The 19,185-nt window shown below is 51.8% G+C and overlaps 1 protein-coding gene across 1 annotated transcript; it reads left to right on the plus strand.

Moving 5' to 3' along the window:
• The first annotated feature begins 10,825 nt into the window (after positions 1–10,825).
• CST3 (cystatin C) lies at positions 10,826–15,015 on the plus strand. Its single transcript, XM_039479344.2, has 3 exons — positions 10,826–11,200; positions 13,361–13,474; positions 14,673–15,015. The coding sequence occupies exons 1-3, from the start codon at positions 10,958–10,960 to the stop codon at positions 14,754–14,756; spliced, it is 441 nt and encodes a 146-aa protein (XP_039335278.1). The 5' UTR covers positions 10,826–10,957; the 3' UTR covers positions 14,757–15,015.
• Positions 15,016–19,185: the final 4,170 nt, after the last annotated feature.

A 19,185-nucleotide genomic window follows, 5' to 3' on the forward strand; every position in this document is an offset into this window, starting at 1 on the left:
AGAAACCTGCAGGCACTGCCTTAAACAATGATCAACATCACGTCACCAGTAACAGGACACCACATCCTGGACCCCCTGATGTGAGGCACTGAGGCGGACACAGCCTCGCCCAGGTGAAGCTTCTGTCAAAAGTGGTGACTTCGAGTCTAATCATCCAGAAACAAACAAAAAGAGCCAAATGTATGATTAGATTATAAGTTATGTTAAATATTATTATAAAAACAACTGTTCTGTACTCCTCAAAAACTGTGAGTGACATGGAAGACAGATAGAGGACAGCAGTGTTCCCATGCACACTGATTAGAGCGACATGATACAAAATGCAAAATGAGATCCTGGATTTGATCGCGGAGTAGATGGAAACATGCTGGAAGGCATATTTCGGGGAGAATTGGAGACATTTTTAAAAGAACTACTATTAGATAATAACTCTGTATTGGTGTTAAATCTCCTAAATCTGATAATTATGCGACAACTACCAAAAAGCCTTTTCTTCAGAAGAACTTCTTTTTTTCTCTCCCTCTTTTGAGATGGACTTTCACTCCTTGCTGCCCAGGCTGGAGTGCAATGGCTCGATCTCAGCTCACTGCAACCTCTGCCTCCTGGGTTCAAGTGATTCTCCTGCCTCAGCCTTCCAAGTAACTGGGACTACAGGCACCTGCCACCACACCTGGCTACTTTTCGTATTCTTAATAGAGATGGAGTTTCGCCATGTTGGCCAGGCTGGTCTTGAACTCTTGACCTCAGGTGATCCACTGGCCTCAGCCTCCCAAAATACTGGGATTATAGGCATGAGCCACCGTACCCAGCTAGAACTTTCTTAAGCAGACGTATTTAGGAGTAAAAGGCCATAATATCTACAACTTACTCCCTAATATGTATATGTGTGTGCACATATAAGTATATATGTATTTATAACATATGTATGTATTTGCAGAACAAGAGAGAGAAACAGGTGCCAAAGTTGGCATATGGATGTGTATCACTCAGGGTTCACCCCCTCTCTTACTAGGTCTGTAAGTTGGTATGTGGTATTAATCCATGTGTAAGTTGGATTAATGTCATAAACCAACTTACAGACCTAGTAAGAAAGATATATTAAGAGATATATGGGTATATTTTTATTTTATTTTTTTGCTGGTATTGCATTTTTTACAAATTGGAAGTTGTGACAACCCATAGAGAAGCAATTCTATTGTTGCCATTTTTCCAAGAGCATGTGCTCACTTTACGTGTCTGTGTTACGTTTTCGTAATTCTCACAATATTTCAAATATTTTATCATGATTATATCTGCAAAAATGATTGGTAATCAGTGATGTTTGATGTTACTATTGTAATTGTTTTGGGGTGCCATGGGCCACACCCACATAAGAGGGCACACCTATTCTATGTGTCCTACATCTCCCGACTGCTCCACTGACCAGCCATTCACCTGTCTCTCTCCCTTTCCTTGGGCCTCTCTACTCTGAGACACAACAATATTAAAATTGGGCCAATTAGGCCAGTACAAAATCAGCTGGATAAGGTGGCGTGCACCTGTAGTCCCAGCTACACAGGAGGCTGAGGCAAGAGGATCACTGGAGCTCTGGCGGTAGAGCCTGCAGTGAGTTGAGATGGTCCCATTACATTCCATCCTGGGTGACAGAGTCCTGTCTCAAAAAGTAAAAATAAAAAATGCAGTCTCGAACACACTGCCACCACATTTCTTTCTCAAGCACCAGGAAGCGAAGGACATTGCAAGGATCCCAACCACCCATGTTTTGCTGTTCCAGAATTCTGTCCCTGTAGTTACCACGGCTGCAATTTAGGGAACAGAATTCTTTTTCTCTACCAGCCTTTATGATCAAGTGCCATGCCTCAGGCACCTGACACAGTGCTTCTCAAACTTGCCTATGAGTCACTCGTGGGTGTTGTTCTTCAAGAAGGAAAACAATGTAAGTCAAAAATTAGCTCTCCATGAAGAAAACAAGAGCATTAGAGAAGGAAGAAATGAAGGCAAAATAACATTTTTCATTTTTATTATTTATTTTTCTTTTACTCCTGCAAGCTAATCTGAACCAGGTTAATGCATTGGACACGTATGTTAGCATGATACATTCATTCTCTTCCCGCAGATAAAACTTCTCTATGTTTTAATTTTATACTGTTTTCTTTGACCCATATTTCAGCCTTCTCAAATAGTTATTTTCCACTTACTTCCTCTTTACCTTGAAAGTCACCACAAGTGCTTTATGCCCAGGCACGTGGCCACCACTGCTCCTGTTACAAGCATGCAGGTGTTATACTGTTGTGGTCAAGGGTGTTTGACCCACTTAGGGACCCCCACAGGCAAAGAGTCACGGTCTAGGAGGGGACTCAGGCTAACACTCATTCTTCCTTTCGTAAAATCCTTCTTCTTGGCTAAATTGGATATAAATTAATAAGTACCTACCTGACATTGGATGCTTTTGGTGCTACTTCCACAGGTGCTGTGTTTCCAAGTTTTGAGGCTGAGCTTTATAAAAAGAGTGAAGGAGGTGAGGAAGAGAACCACGGATCTGAGGGAATAGGAGTCAGTGAATGCAAAGGCCTGAGTAAGCTTTGTACCTTCCAGAAGCAGCAAGAAGAGCAGTAAGAGAGGAGGCCAGGCGTGGTGGCTCACGCCTGTAATCCCAGTACTTTGGGAGGCTGAGGCAGGCAGATCACAAGGTCAAGAGATCAAGACCATCCTGGCCAACATGGTGAAACCCTGTCTCTCTAAAAAAAAAAAATACAAAAATTTGCTGGGCATGGTGGCGCACGCCTGTGGTCCCAGCTACTCGGGAGGCTGAGGCAGGAGAATTGCTTGAACCCAGGAGGCGGAGACTGCAGTGAGTTGATACTGCACCACTGAACTCCAGCCTGGCCACTGGCAACAGAGCAACACTCTGTCTCAAAAAAAAAAAGAGAGGAGGTCAGAATATGGCAGGCACATCATGAGGGCTTTGTGGACCCACTGGGAGGTATTTGGCTTTTATTCTAAGTGAGATGGAAACCATTAGAACTTCACCATTCAGCAAAGCAGCCACAGACCTCATACAGCTATTTTAAACTTAAGCTAATGAATATTCAATAAAATCACAAACGTGCCGGCCACATCTCAGTGCTCAAGAGCACACGTGGTCTGAGAATTTTGAACAGAAGAGTGGTGTGATTTGATTTAGGTTCTAAAAGGAGCCCTGGGCTTCAGAGGTGAGCATGGGCTGCTGGGCTATCCATCAGGAGCTGCCTACAGTGGCAGTGGTCTGGCCCGGTGGTGGCCATGAAGTAGAGGCAGCGAACAGATTCTGGACATTTCGAAGGTGGAACCAGCAGGATTCCCTGATAAATCAGATGTGGGAAGAAGAGAAGTGGGTGAAGGTGGATTCTAAGTTTTAGCTTGAGCAACCAGAAAGGTGGAGCAGCCCTTCTGGAGCAGGAGAGGCCAGGAGTGAGGGAGGTGGAGGGGTAGACCCCATGTGCAGCTTAAGGCGTGGGTGGCCTCAGGTGTCTGGAGCCATCCAAGAGAAGGGCGCTGAGATGGGCTTGGAGGTTCATCAGGGGTTTTTGCTGCAGACACCCATGTGGGAGACATGGGTGCACAGTTGCTGCTAAACCCCCATATGTGCCTCGGGAGACCCCCGGGGTTGCAGCTGTAGTATTGGCTACATGCTTTCAGTGTCCTGTGATGACCTGCACCACGCTATGTTGAAATTTCTGTTTAGATGGCTTTCTCTTCACAGACCCAGGACTTCTTGATGGCACAAACTGAACTTTTCCTTCGTTCACGTCAGAATCTCACATCATAGGTGTTCAAGGAATATGTACTAAACCAAGTGAAAGAACGAATAGCATACACTTGGAATTGGTAACACATTTTATAAAAGATCAGTAAGAACAAGATGGGTCTACCATGATGTGATTCAGGGGCAAACGTTGCCTAGAAAAGACAGCACTGCCTTTAGGTGGGACCACCCATGGTCTCAGACCCAGCATGACAACTGAGGACACTTACATTCACCAACATTCACACCTAAGAGAAAGTGCAGAATGCTGCAGCTGACCACCAGAACTGCCTCGTGGCTAGTTGAACCTGACTGAGGCATGTGTATCTCTCTGAACTCTCTAAAGAGCTACTGGCAATCCTTTTTCAAGATTCTAAAAACAAAACACTTTGTAGCCCCGGACTCAAAAATTTCACCTCTAGAAAGAAAACAATCTATGCATCAATATTTTCTTTCTGTAAGAGTGTGTATCACAGAACTATTCATTCTAGAAAAAGAAATTGAAATAGCCTAAAAATCTACCATTAGCAGAGAAAAAATAATCAAAACTAAACTATGGTATACTCAGAATAGGAAATAAAACTTTCAAAGACAATTTAACAACATGAAAAATGTTCATGACATGCTAACAGTTAAATAGAAAAGCAACATGAAATTATAACCACCACATGATCTCAGTCTGGTGAAAATGGACACATGCACTCATGTACACATGTGTACACACGCAGACACATGCACACAAACTCACATGCACACATGTCACTTACCTTTCTTACACGTTTATTCACTTTCTTATTCATTTTTATAATGAACATGTACCAATTTGATTCTAAAAATTCAAGAACTTTCATTTTCAAATATGAGAAGAGTTGGAGAAATCTGTTCATTGTCTTAGAAAATCGGATTTTGCTCCATTGATGGTGACACATTTTCCCCCCTCTAGATTCTGCTTGGAGCAAAAAGTCAAAGTAACCTTAGGAGAAAGAGTGAGATGAAAGAAAAGAAGCAGGGAGAGTGGGGATAAGGCAGGGCAGTAGAAAAGCAAAAACTTTTCCTGCTCAAGAGCTGCCTCCTCGCTACAGCAAAGGCTGTCTCAAATCCAGGGCTGCTGAGAGTATCAGCAGCCTCACATGTGGCAATGGAAGACTGATTTCTGAATATACAGTTTAATGTGGCTACATCTCAAAAACATCATGCTGAGTGAAAAACAGTAAGCATAAAGGTCTACTTGATGTAAAAATCTGACCGCACGCACTTCTGCAACGAACAAAACTCATCAACAGTGACTAAAGCATCGGTGCAGTGGCTGTCTCAGGAGTGAGGCCCCCAACTGACTGGAAAAGGGGACGAGGGAACTTTCTGGGGGGTGATCATGCTCTGTATCTGACAGAGTGTGACTTTGTCAAAATTTAGTGAAGGCACACATCAGATTTGTGCATTTCACTGTAGGTAAATTTCATAACAAATGAAAAAGGTATAAATAAATGATGAGCTCTAGTTAATGATATGTATACTAACACGTGTTTAGGAGTGGAGTATACTAATGTTGGCAACCTACTATAAAATGCACTTGTAAAACGACAGATTGAGGATGCTTAGAGGGACAGAGCAGTAGACAGGTGAGAAAAAAGTAAAGTCTAATATTAATGACAGAGTCATGGTGAGGGGTAGATAGGTGTTTGCTGCAGAATTACTCTTTGATGAATGTTTAAATATTTTCATGATAAAATATCAGGAGGAAACGCATGCCACACCCCCACAGCCCCACCTTTCCCATTCCCCGCCCCTCCATCTGCACGCTCCCATTCTTCTAGTCTCCCAAATCTTTTACTATTATCTGGCAACAGGATTTTCTGGTAAGGCAGAGTTGTGGCCTGACTGGCTTCTACTGTTAAAAACAGATTCTGTGGTAAGGAAGACTTATGCAAGACTGTCGCAGTGGGGGTCAATGCTATTGCAATAACCCTGAACATAAGAAGAAGTGGGATTTGCAGCCAAGGAACACAGCATGGCGGGGGTGGTATTGACAGGTGGAAAGTTACTAAGCAGACATCAAGGGAAGGGACTGCCGGCTCAACTCACCTAGCAGGGTTCTGACAAAATGCAGCGGGAGGCCTGGGGCTCCAGCTCTCACACCCAGTGAATCGGTGGAGCAGGACCCTGGGTAGGAAAAGGAACCGCTCTTCCAGATCACTGAACTCTGCTAAAGGAACTAATATTCAAGGTTGCAGAAACACTAAGAGGGGAGTGTTATAAGGACGTGGATCTAGAAAGGAAACTGACGACTCAGAGATGCCAACGGCATTGCTCAACCCCCTCAGAGCCATCTGTTTTCCTCGTGGCCAGGCCTCTGCAAGCTGAGCCCCAGGGAGTCAGGGAGAGCCCCTGAAGCACCAGCCAGCAGCCTGTGTCCCTGGAGGTCTCTCTGTGTCCCTTCCACTCAGATGTGGTTTCTGTCACTGTCTCTGATCTGGTGAATGCACTCCTTGAGAAAGTAAATGTTAGTCTTGTAATCCAAAATGATGAGTGCCATGCACACATCGGTCCCTGAGCAGAAACGTCCGAGGGATTCTCATTGTTCCATGAGGTGCGAAACAGACCACAGACACTGGGCTCTGCTCTCTCTCGCCTCTGTCTGCAAGGCTGCCAGCAGGCTTCTCCACATGTATCAGTTTCCCCATGACGTGGCATCATCTCTGCTGGAGCCAAATGTGTTACCAATGTTGGCCTGTGGTCTAGAAGCATCTGCATGTCCTCCATCCTTCATCACTGGGGATAGGGAGGTGAGAAGGAGGGAGACTGTATATAAGCGACAGGCTTGACCCCAGAGAACTCCGAACACTCTGTAAAGAAGGCTCCTGGGCTTCTCCTTTAGGAAGCTACCAAATCCTGTGGCTGCTCAGTCCAGGCTCCTGCTGTAGACACCAGGTGCTAATTGCTCAAAACCCAAAAGGCAGAATCTCAACTCTTGGCCAACTGGATTTAAGCACTTGTACCTTTAGGTGATGTTTATATGTTTGGTCATTTATTTATTATGGCATTGTTTAGTGTTAATATTGCTTATTTATTATAGAGAATTTCTGCCATTCACCTAATTTCTCACTCTAGTAATTCAGCTCATGGGATCAGTAGTCAAAAAGGCAGCCTGGGAGAACAGGGCTTTCTCTTTCATCATCTGGCAGAAGGGAAACATGCCCCCTCCTGGGCAGCTGGACTCCTCCAGGTTACGTGGCTGCTGGAGGCCCCAGGCTCTGTCCTGGGTCTGTGTCTCTGCTAGCACATCTTTGAAGCTATAGGCTGCTCTGTCACTTTTAATCGTGTTTAAATATCACCACTGATGCCCAGACACCACAGTTTAGAAGGCAGCCCACCTCTCCAGATGCATGACCACAGAAAAGGGAAAGCATTTACTCAAGGTCACCATATATCAGGAGTAGCTGCCCAGCCACTGTAACCTTTCACTTCCTGTTACAGCACACTGGACATGGCTCCTGCAGCTCCTGACAGCACCCTACACTGGTGTCTGTTCTAGAAGGATTAGAGAGGTTGCTGCCTCAGCCCAGCTGACCAAGCCTGCAGCAAGTGCCAGCGTCCTGACAGAGAATGACAATGGGCGGTGGCATCACACACAGGAAACAGGCCAGCACTCCAGCCCCCACCCCACACTCCAGCCGCCACCATGGTCCTGCTATCTGAGTGACCTACACCTGCCTCCTAATGACAAAAGACAAGGGATTTGTGTGTCTTTCAGCTTACCCTCTGCACAACACATCCTCCTGAGACTCCAGCCCCAGTGGCCAGGGAAGTTGGGGGCCACAGAGGAGACCCAACTCCCACACTTGGGAGGTGACCATTCTGCTCACAAGCACCAGGCCAGGGGCTGTTCTCTCTTTCCCTGTCTGGGGATCTCTACCCACTTTCCTGCATCATGTGCAGCCCTGTTTGAAGACCTTCCCTCCCTCTCCCAGCAGTAAACACCATGCCTGGAACACCTGCTGTGTCTGGTGGGGTGCATGGCTTTTCTAGGGGTGCTGGATTCACAGTGGGGTGAGAAGACCGCTGGGCCTTGGGTAACAAGGTCCCCAATTCTAACACTGAACATGAACCCATCAGTAACGTTGTTTCCACTGTTGAGTTCCTGCCGATCCAGCCCAGCCATGGCCGAGCCCCAGGATCACAGCGGGTCTGGGCGGACGCTGTCCGACCCTCACCTCCACCACTCCCAGGAGAGTCCTCTGGGTGCCCTGCAAAGGCCCAGGGTTTCTGGGTGTTTCTGGCTAAGCCTGCCACCTCACCATAAGGGCATTTGCCACAGGGTCACCTTCAGGCCTGCAGGGTGGGGTTGAGACAACACGGGGAGCAGCTGTCTGCTCAGAGCCCCCCCCAACCCCGCTCCCCACTCCCGGAGTCACATTCCAGCCCAGGTCCGCAGCCTCCCGAGCTGGGGGCTCTGACAGTCCTCGGTCTGGGGAGAAGGAGAACTCACAATCCTCATAATGAAGCAACTCAGGGGCTGCTGGAAAGCCACGCTGAGCAAAGGACAAAGACACCCGGGGCTCGGACTGCAGGACTCATTCCTGGGAAGCTAAGGATAGGCGAAAACGCAGTCCACAGGGCCGGATGGGGGCTGCCAGGGCCGGGTGGGCACGAGGGTGGGCTGCAGAGGCAGGAGGACCGCATGTGAGGCGAGGCAGAAGTTACAGGCCTGGACAAAGTGGTAACATGGGTGTACGCATTAATGAAATTCTCCATACAGTATTAGGCATTTTGTTGTCCATAAATTCTGCCTCATTCACAGCAATGTTCTAAAATCAGGTGAGTTCTCCAAGCAGTGCACGGAGGACCAGCGCGGGCAGCATGGCTCCCAAAGGGGAGAAGCAAGAGAGGCCCGTGGGCTCCCACATTCATCCTGCGGCTGCCGCTCCCTCCCTGACACCCCATGAAGGTCTCCTTGCACCGTCTACTCAGCCCCACCCACACTTACAGTGAGACTCCAGGTTGCTGCCTTCCCTGCTCACACCCCCTCCAGGAGCTTCCTCTTCCTGGAGCAGGCCCGCCCAGCCCCACCTCAGGGCCTTTGCACTGGCTGTTCTGGCTGCCTGGGGCTGTTTCCTGTCTCAGCAGGGCTCCGCACCTTTCCAGCCTCACAGAGACTCCCTGACCAGGTCCAGTGGCACCGTCTGTCCCTGCGGCATACTCTCACTTCCAATAGACTCATTTCCTGAAAGTAATTATTGATCACTGTTAGCCATCCTCCCACACAGCCTGCTGGGCTGTGCAGTGCCACAGCCACAAGCCACATGTGGCCATAGGGCACTCGAAATGGGGCCAGTACAACTGACACCCACTCTAAGATTAAAAAGTACACAGGGAATTTCAGAGACTCTGTACCCACACCGGAAAGAAAATCACCTATGTTATTAATGATTCTTATGTGTTGAAATAGTATTTTGGATATATTAGGTTAAGTAAGAAATATTATAAACATTACCATCACCTGCTTCTTTCTTTTTGAAACGTGTCTCCTAGAAAGTTTTAAATTGCTCCCGGGTGGTGTCACCTCTCTGTCTGGTAGCAGCCCTCCAGTGTCATGTCCAGGGCTGGGTCACGCAGGCTCTGTCTCTAGCTCCTAGACCACCTGGTGCAGGAGGAAGCCGGCGACAAGTCTGTTTACTGAATAATGAGGAATTGTGAAAGGAGAACCCAGAGTTTTTTTTTACCCAAATTAATTCCTGTTTGAAAAGTTCCCTAGCACAGGGGAATCACACCTCTGCCTTGGTGATTTCCAGACCTTGATCAAATGCTGGAGGATGCTCAGGACCTCTGAGGATTCCGGGGGGCCAAGACCTCTATTTTTCCCTTTTCTGAGGAAATGAAGCTAGGGGGTCGCATGCTTTTAGGACCCAGAGGCCCTGACAACTCTCTGGAAACCAGGGTCACCCAAGAGTGGGAGGAGTGACAGGTCTTTGGGGAGAGATGGAGCTCAGGGGGTGGAGGTGGGCGTGGGTGAGGAAGGGGTTGGGGGAGAGGGGCCAGGTGTGGGGTTAGAAGAGGGGAAAAAGGATAGGACCGACAGGGACAGGGAGAGGACAGGAGAGAGTAGAAAGGGAAGACAGAGGAGGGTTGGGATGGGGGAGGGGCGGGGAGTAGGGGCAGACCTTAGGGGAGAATGGGGAGCAAGGACAGGAGTGGGGAGGAGGGAGAAGAGGGGCTGTGGAGTAGGTGTCGGGAATTGAAAGGGGAAAGGGATAGATGAGAAAGCCTGGAGAGGGGAGGAATGGAGGGGCCTGGAGTCGGGAGGCAGGAAGGGTCTGGGATGTATGGGGAGGAGTGGAAAAGATAGGCTGGGCAGGGTGGGGAGAGAGTAGACAGGGAAGGAGAACGGAGGGGAGGGAATGGTAGGGAAGAATGGGGAGGCTAGGAGGGGCGGGGAGGAGAGGAGGGAGAAGGGAGGCGGGGGGGGATGGGAGGGAGAGAGGAGGCGAGGGGAGGAATGGGAGGGGGGAATGGCAGGGGGAAGGGATGGAGGGGGAGAGGAAGGACAGGGAAGGACTGGTTAGGATGGGGAAGAACTGGGAAGGATGGGGAGGGGCAGGGGACGGGGTGAGGGGCGGGGACGAGGGAAAGGAGGTTGGGGGAGGGGCAGGAGGGGGAGGGACGGGGAGGCGCGGAAGGGGCAGGGGAGGCCGGGGGAGGGGCGGGAGAGGCGGGGGGAGGGGCGGAGGAGACGTGGGGTGGGGCGGAGGAGACGTGGGGTGGGACGGGGAAGGCGGGTGGGAGGGGCGGGGAAGGCGGGTGGGAGGGGCGGGGAAGGCGGGTGGGAGGGGCGGGGAAGGCGGGTGGGAGGGGCGGGGAAGGCGGGTGGGAGGGGCGGGGAAGGCGGGTGGGAGGGGCGGGGAAGGCGGGTGGGAGGGGCGGGGAAGGCGGGTGGGAGGGGCGGGGAAGGCGGGTGGGAGGGGCGGGGAAGGCGGGTGGGAGGGGCGGGGAAGGCGGGGTGGGACTAGGCGTTCCGGAAAAGGAAAAGCGGGGCGGGCAATACGGGCGGGGAGGGCCGGAAGGGATAAAAGCGCAGCCGCCGACCCCGCTAGCCTCACGGTCTCTGGATTGCTGCGGGTTTTGTACCTGCAGCTCCAGCCTCTTGCCTGCGCCACGCTTCCCGCGTCCGAGCCGACCATGGCCGGGCCCCTGCGCTCCCCGCTGTTCCTGCTGGCCATCCTGGCCGTGGCCCTGGCCTTGAGCCCCGCGGCCGGCGCGAGCCCCGGGAGGACTCCGCGCCTGTTGGGCGGCCCCATGGACGCCAGCGTGGAGGAGGAGGGCGTGCGGCGCGCGCTGGACTTCGCCGTCAGCGAGTACAACAAGGCCAGCAACGACATGTACCACAGCCGCGCGCTGCAGGTGGTGCGCGCCCGCAAGCAGGTGCGTGCCGCCCCCGGGTCCCGAGCCCCCGCCCGCCCCGCGCCCCTCCGCCGCCCCGGCGACTGGGCTTCTCACCCGGACCCCGTTCCGGGCCTTCGCTGTCACCCCGGGGCCCTTGGCGGGCGTGTCCGGGGATGCTTCGACCCTGGCCTGGCCTGGAGCCGCACGGGCACGCCAGGTCGGCGCCCAGCGCCTGAGATCTGCGTCCGAGGGCCAGCTGGAGCGGCGCCGCTGTGCGGGGGCAGCACAGGACGGCCCGCCCGGCTCGGTCCTCCCGGGACGCTGGGCTGAGGGCGCGCCGCCGAACACGCCGGAGAGGGGAAAACAGCCACTCGTCTGGCTGCCTCCTGGTTCTTTCACCAGATAATTTTTAAGCACTTTAACTTTTTATTCTCACTTAATTTCAGACTTACAGAGCAGCTGCAAAAATAGAACAGGGCATCCCTGTAGCTCCCTCACCCAGATGCCTCAGATGTTAACAGGAATGTTAGCGTTTTGCCCTGTTTGTTCCCCCAGCTCACTCTCTGCCTGTGAGTATGGATGTGCGTATATGTCCTGTATATCCATTTTTTGCCTGACTCTTTTGAGAGTAAGCGCTTCAGTGTGTCTTTCCTAAAATTACAAGGGCGATATCTCACATAACCACGATTCCGTTTTGAAAATCAGCACTGACACATTTATGATCTAATTCTCAGACTCATTCAGCTTTCCCTGACTGTCCACTGGCGGCCTTCATGCCCCACGTTCCTCCTCCCTGAGCGCATGAGCCCAGCCCTGTCCTGTCCCCTTGGCCTCCTTTAACCTGCAGGAGCCTTTGTGTTGTGTCTGTGCCATGACCGTGTCATTCCCCAGGGTCCAGCAGATGTGGATGGGGACTGTCCTGACGCTTGGTGCTGCTCAGGATGAGATCTAGGCCATGAGGCTTGTCCTCCTCCCTGAGTCCTCTCCACAGGGGCCACATGGGAGCCTGGCTCCTTGCCCTGCTTAGCCCAGCTTCCCTCCCCAAGTCACACCCTTGGGCACCGCTCCTTAGGGCTAGCGGCCTTCACCCTCAGGCTGGCTGACCACCCCCTACAGCCCAGGACTGCTGAATTCCTGCTGGGGTGGAACCCGCCTGATGGTCCTGACATAGAGTTAGACCTCAGCCAGATGAGGACAGCAGTCACCCAGCACAGCGGAGGAAGGGGTCAGGTCGGGAGGGAACTTCAGCAGGGTTACCGGGCCCAGCATGACGTGTGTCCCATAGCAGAGCAGCAAACAGTGACACAACGACCACAGGGCTCTATGGCCCGCCAGTCTTTAGAGCTCCTCCACCTTCTCTCGGAAATTCAGAGGAGTCAGACCAGCCGCCATCAACTGGGGCCCTCTCCCTGCACAGGAGGGCCACTCCCTGGTGTAGGGTCCCCGCTGGCCTGTACCTCTCTCACTTGGAGTGAAGCACGGGGCACTGGAGCCTGTGTTGCAGAGGAGCAGACTGACGGGAGGGATCGCAGGACTTGCACATGGTTCCACAGGGCAAGGTCTAGCACCCCAGTCCCAGGGTCCCTCATCCCCTGCTTCTCCACAGTTCTGAGAAGTCATATCTGGGGATGACACCATGCAGGGAAAGGATCCGTTTTCTTCTGAAGTTGCAGCTGTAAGACATGCAGGTGTGTGACTCACTTTGGAAATACTGCCTCCAGAATCACACCTGGAATGCAGGCATGCTGGAAGCAATGTTTATTGGCCTAAAACATCAATGCATGTAAGCATTTGTTTCCTGCTGATAAATTAGGGAAAGTACCTCTGAGTTGAGTGGCAGGAGTGAGATGCTATGTGGGCTGAATGCCAGAAACTAGAAGCTTGCTGAAACTTCATCATCACAGGAGAGCCTTCCTAGAATAGACCCAGTGTCCCTACCCCTGGGTTATAGGTAGCAGAATTCAGTTAATCCTTGGCATTGGCACAGAGAAAACAAGTTACCAGGGAGGCCTGGAGCATGGCATCCCTGCCAGCTGGCAGGAGAAGGTGGCTTGTGTGCCTTGCAAGTGAGTGTGAGCAGCTCATGAAGGTAGGCTTGAAGCCCCAGGCAAGCCCAGTGACCCAGTCACAGTGAAGTGCCTGTGTGTATAAGAAACTGACAGTGTGCTGTCCCTGCATCCTGCCCTTTGACATGTGTAGATCGTAGCCGGGGTGAACTACTTCTTGGACGTGGAGATGGGCCGAACCACATGTACCAAGAACCAGCCCAACTTGGACAACTGTCCCTTCCATGAGCAGCCACATCTGAAGAGGGTATGTGCCTCATGTGGGTCCAGGGCCAGTCATACACTGCAGAGGGGGGTGAGAGAGAGAGAGAGAGAGAGAGTGTGTGTGTGTGTGTGTGTGTGTGTGTTGCATGTGCCTGAGTGTGTATACATGTGGAGGTGCATGCGTGTTTCCATGTATAGGTTTGTGTGGGGAGGTACACATGAGTGTATGGTGTTTGGATGTGTTGGGGAAGTGTGGAGGTTTATGCATGGCTATGTGTGGGTATGAGTGCATATGTGTGTGCACATATGTGTGGGGGTGTGTCACATGGTGTATGAGAAAGTACCTGCAACTGTGTGTGCATGTAGGTGGGTAGATGTGTGAGGAAGTATGTGGGTTCATGCACAGATCCATGTGGCTGAGGGTTGGTGTGAGTTTAGATGCCTATGTGTGTGCAGATGGAGTGGTGTAGACAGAGGTGATGAATTCAATTTGCTAAGAGGGCTTTGTCTTGGAAATGGCGGTACTAGGAGCTCCACCCTGTGTGCTTTGGGGTGTTGCCTGCTGGACTGTAGGAAGCAGCTGCAGGGCTGGGTGCTGGGCAGGGAGAAGGGGCTCTCTCTAATCCCAGCCTCAGGCATCTGCCTGCAGCCATGGCCACACTGAGGAGATTAGAGGGAACTAGAGGCCTGTTAGCAGCCAAACCCTCAGGCCTGCCCTGCTCACCCAACAGCAGCCTCTCCAAGGACCTGGGATTTCTTTTGAGGTCTCTGCTCAGGGCAGAGCCACACTGTCCTTGTCATCTGCTCATCACTTCGGGCACTTAGAGTTGCAGTTTTCAGGTCCCTGGGTTCTTCCCTCTGGCCCCTCTTAGTGCTGGCCTGGGTGCTGGAGGTGGAAGGGGCTGGGAGCAGTGAGCCACTTCCCCCTGCCTGCAACCTTGGGGCTCCCGAGGCCTTGCACAGGCTGCTCCTCACAAGGCTGTGCTTGGGCAGGAATCCTGCAGACCCAAGTGAGGGCCCAGTGGCACCTGGTGGAGTTCGAGACCTGGGAGAGGGATGGAGCAGTCACTGCCCAGTCCCGTGGTGCTCTGGGATCAGCAGGGGTTGGTGGAGGGGTGGGTAAGGGCCCAGTGTTTCACCTCCATCCTTCCTCACCCCACCCACTCTGATGTCCTGTGACTGGGCATCTTCCGCTTTGAACTGTAACCCACACTGATTGTCCCTTCTGTTTTCTTTCACAGAAAGCATTCTGCTCTTTCCAGATCTACAGTGTGCCTTGGCAGGGCATAATGACCTTGTCGAAATCCAACTGTCAGAACGCCTAGGGGTCTATACCAGGCTGGCCTGTACCTGCCACCTGTTACGCACACCTCCACCCCTGTAGTCTCCCACCCCTGGACTGGTGGCCCCCACCCTGGGGAAGGTCTCCCCACACCTGCCCCAGGAGACAGAGAAGGCGGCAGGAGGCCTCTGTGGCTCAGCAGGGGGTGCTGCCCTCCCTCCTTCCTTCTAGCTTCTCACAGCCCCTGTGTGCAGCACACAGCACCCCCCACCTCCTGCAATAAAACAGTAGCATCGCCTCGCTCTGAGTTCTTGGCTGTCTGGGCATGTGCACACAGGCGGGGTGTCCGTCGTTCCCTCGTGAAGCCTCCTCGTTCTGCTGGTGTGGAGATCAGAGGAGCATCTGGGAGCTGAGGCGGCCACAGCAAGGCCATCCGAGGAGCTGCCGTGGCTTTAGGAGACCTGAGCCTCAGAACAGGGAGAGAGCAGCCAGGGGCTGGGGACCCAGGCCTTCAGCCGCAGCGGCCCCTGGTGAGGGGTCAGGGAGAGACGGGCGCCCAGGCTGTTGCCCCGGAAGCTGGCCTGCTGCTTTGGTCTGAGCTCCTGGTTAGACCAGGAGGAGGGGCTGGCTGTGTCCACAGGCAGGGGCCAGGCCTCGGTGGAGCTGGCCAGGCAGCTGTGCCTGCAGAGTTAAGCAGACTCCAGGGACTCAACCTCTCTCATCCAGTCCCCTAGACCAGGTGTCCTCAAACTTTTTACACAGGGGGCCAGTTCACTGTCCTTCAGACCATCGGAGGGCTGCCACATACTGTGCTCCTCTCACTGACCACCAATGAAAGAGGTGCCCCTTCCTGAAGTGCAGCGGAGGGCCGGATAAATGGCCTCGGGGCCGCAGTTTGGGGACGCCTGCCCTAGACGGTAAATAGGTAGCGATTGATGTTTGCTTCTTTCAAGAGACTTTAGGCCCCTACGTGGAAATAAAGTCCAAAAGTATGTGTGTGTAACTGATTGCCAGCCAGACCAGAGACGGGCAAGATCACACAGAGAGCAGCACCTGCTGTCATCCATCCTGGGAGGCTGTGTCCTCAGAGCGTTTTCCAGGCTCATGGCCACCAGCCCTTTCTCTAGACTTGGATTTAAAACAAGTCGTTCTGTCAGGCTTCATGGTGGGGATGAAGTTAAAGCACAAATGCCACTGACAGTGCAGTGAGCTCTTCTTTTTATCAAGGATTGAGGGAACATCCCGTTTGTGTCAGCGTCATCCTATGGAATAGTGGATCTTTGTCCCACAATCGGGAGACCACATTCCTAAGACACTGCCCACCCTTCACAGTCCTTCCCCTTGCTATTTCAGGACCTGGGTGGAGCCCTCACGGCCACTGCTGCTGGGACCAGGCTCCCAGCTTCCTTCCAAGCTCAGAGCTGCACTGACCCCCTCTTTTGGCCACTGCCATGAACACTGAAGGTGAAATGACGAAGGAGAATCCACCCCAGTAGCCCCAAGGCCAGCACTCCACGTGCTGTCCCCGAAAAGCCAGAGCAGGGGACACCCCAGGGAGAGTGGGGAGCATCTGCTTCCATTTCCTCTCTACCCCAACTTGTTTAAACAGGGTTTTGGGGTGAGGAAAGTGAAGCACTGCCTGAGCTGAGGAGAGTGGAGTCTGGGCCTCACCCTGTGGGGTGTGGGTGGGCTCAGTGACTCGGTTTTCTCTTGGGCGTTGGGAGTAAAGAGCCCTGCAGGGAGGTGCTCCTGGTTTTCTACTTGGGTGAAGGCTCTCTTGACAGGCAATCACCGTCCAGGCACACGGTGGAAATGAACAGCTGATTTTGTGCAGCCCAGCCCTTTTGCTGACACGGTTCTTCTTGAGGAAATTGAGGTGGGGCAGAGGCTGTGCACAGGGCTCCCAGCTCCCTTTGTGTCTGTTCCCTTCCATGCCCTCCACCTGGTGGCCAGTGGCCCACAGCCCACAGGGAAGTAGGTTGATGCTACCCCTGCCTCTCCTCCGCAGCCGGCAGGCCTGTAAATGCCTCACTTGGGTTCCCATGAAGCCAGTGAGCCAGAAGCCCCTCTGACCCAGAGGTCACTGTGACCAGCATGTCCTGGAGAAAAGGCCTCGCCCCTGCACCTTTCATCTGCAAGGGTTCCTTTTATTTATTTTAAATGTTGATTTAAGTATATACTTCATCTACAGTTATCCACATAAATAGATTCAGTACAGGGCCTCGCTCTGAATAAACACACAGTAAGTTGGAAACGCTTTTTCATTGATCCGGTTCTAACTGGCTTTATAACATGGTGCTGTGAGACCTCTTGCATTGTGATGCTGATGACTGCCAGTAGCTTCTGAGCTCCCTAGCATTCTAGTCCTGGAGGAAGCCAGCCTATGCGGAAGGATCCCTCTCCCTGGGACCTTCGGGCTGGCAGGGTGCCCCTTGATGGCAGGCCTGTGCACACCTAAGGCCCAGGGAGCTAAGAGGCCGAAGAAAGAGGCTGACAAGTCTAGTTTCTTAGAAAGAAACATGTAATAGGGACTTCGGAACAGAAGCCATGTCCTGCGTAACCACAAGACAGTGGGTCCCCACCTTGTTACTCGCCGGCCCAGGGCTTCTGTGCCATAGGGGAAAGGGTATAGGAGCTTTAGAAGGAATTTGCCTAAGGGCTAGATTTACAGTACACAGCAGATGAATTAGAAATCTTAGAAGCACCGATGGAACTGAGGCTCAGCACTGGCGTCCAAGACCCCCGTCTCCACAGGAGACCTCCCAGCGCCACGCCGGCGGACAGCCCACAGCACATTTCCACAGCCATGAGTCAGTTTCAGGATCTCAGTCCTAAATTTAGCTTGTTTTTTTTTCCATTTTTTAAATTACTCCATTTTAAATACAATATTTTTATATCCTTTAGGTAAGGACCATTCTCTTTATTCTTTTTCCCCCCAAATTTGGTTTTCTAAATGTATTTGTTCCTTCAAATGAAACTATTTTTTCAGGTTCCATAAGTAGAAATATTACATTTTGAATCAGGACTGTGTTACATTTATATTTTAATTTAGGGAAAAAATGGACAATGTTTAGCATTGAGCTTCTCATTGTACAATACCATGTACCTTGCAATACATTCCCGCTTTTCTGGTGGCCTTCATTAGAGTAAATTTCATGTATCTTTCATATTTTCTGTGAAATTTATTCCTGGCTATTTTATAGTTTGGGTCAGGAATATTTCCAAGTATTTTACCTCTAACTAGTCTTTGCTGATAGAGTCATATTGGTTTAGCCGGTTTTTTTTTTGCTTTGTTTTGTTTTGTTTTTTTAATCTGCCTTTGTGGTTTGTTATTTATGGACTTAGAGGCCTGGGATGTTGCCACCATGTTGCTGCCAGTGGCAGAAGGGAGCTGGCTTATGACTGCTGGCAGGAGTGACCTTGGACTAGGCCAGGAGCCTCACTAACAGATGCAGAGAGAGCAAATCACCAGCCCCGTCCCATAACTACAGGGCGAAGCTGGAGAGCGGAGGCCTGCGAAGACGGCAGCTCAGTCACCCCGTCCCCTCCCTATGCTCTCCTGTGCTGAGTTCATTGCTCAAACACACAAAACTGAGAAGCCATGAACAAAATGGTGACTAAAACAGGGAACAGGCATTTCTTTAATTACTCATATCTGCTCTCACCCTTGGCACTGGGATGCCAAGTGGGTCACTTCCAACTCCTGTCACCAGAGGCTTATGGGGTCGCGTCAGATGTGCTCAGGCCACTGTAACATCAGCTGGGGCTCTGGCTCCCTCGCGACCAGGCCAGGCTCAAGCCCGGCTGTGGACGGCAGTCACCGGGGAGCCTGGCTGCACATGGCAATCCTGTGGTCTCACCCTGAAAAGCTGATCATGTTCTGAGATGGGGCCTGGACATTGGATGTTTAAACACTCCCCCCATTGCTTCCCCAAGGAACCGCTGACCTATAACTCAATTAGAGTCCCCATCAAAGTCCAGTTGCTCCGAAAGCATCTGCAAATTGCATCAGGTGAAGATGTTCTCACGGTCACATCTGCCGTGGACACACTTTCCATGCAAGGTGTCTCTGCAAATGTGCAGCCCAGCCCCCTTGAATTCCAGTAAATAAAACACAGCAAAGCAAAAGCAAATGGAAATTCTTTCCACCAAAGCTTGTTTGGAGCAATGAAATTTGTTGGTGATTTCAGGAAATCGCCTCCTTCTCTGTGGAACAGTAACCCCCCCACTTCTTCAAACCCAACACTGGGTATTTCTGTCCCTGAAATGCCCTTGGCTTCCCTCCCAAAGGGAGTTGCCACTTGACCTTCACATTCCACGCCCCCACCAGTCACCCGATTGTTCCACTGCCTGCCCAGGGCCATGGGATTTCCCATCTGTCCACGCCATCCTCTCCACTGGGTCTCTCAACACGTCCACAAACTCCTTTGTGGGGTAGAACAATCTGGCTCTTTGTAGACTTCCCCACACCC

The sequence above is a fragment of the Saimiri boliviensis genome, chromosome 9, assembly GCF_048565385.1.
Source record: "Saimiri boliviensis isolate mSaiBol1 chromosome 9, mSaiBol1.pri, whole genome shotgun sequence".
NCBI classification, from domain to species: Eukaryota; Metazoa; Chordata; class Mammalia; order Primates; family Cebidae; genus Saimiri; species Saimiri boliviensis.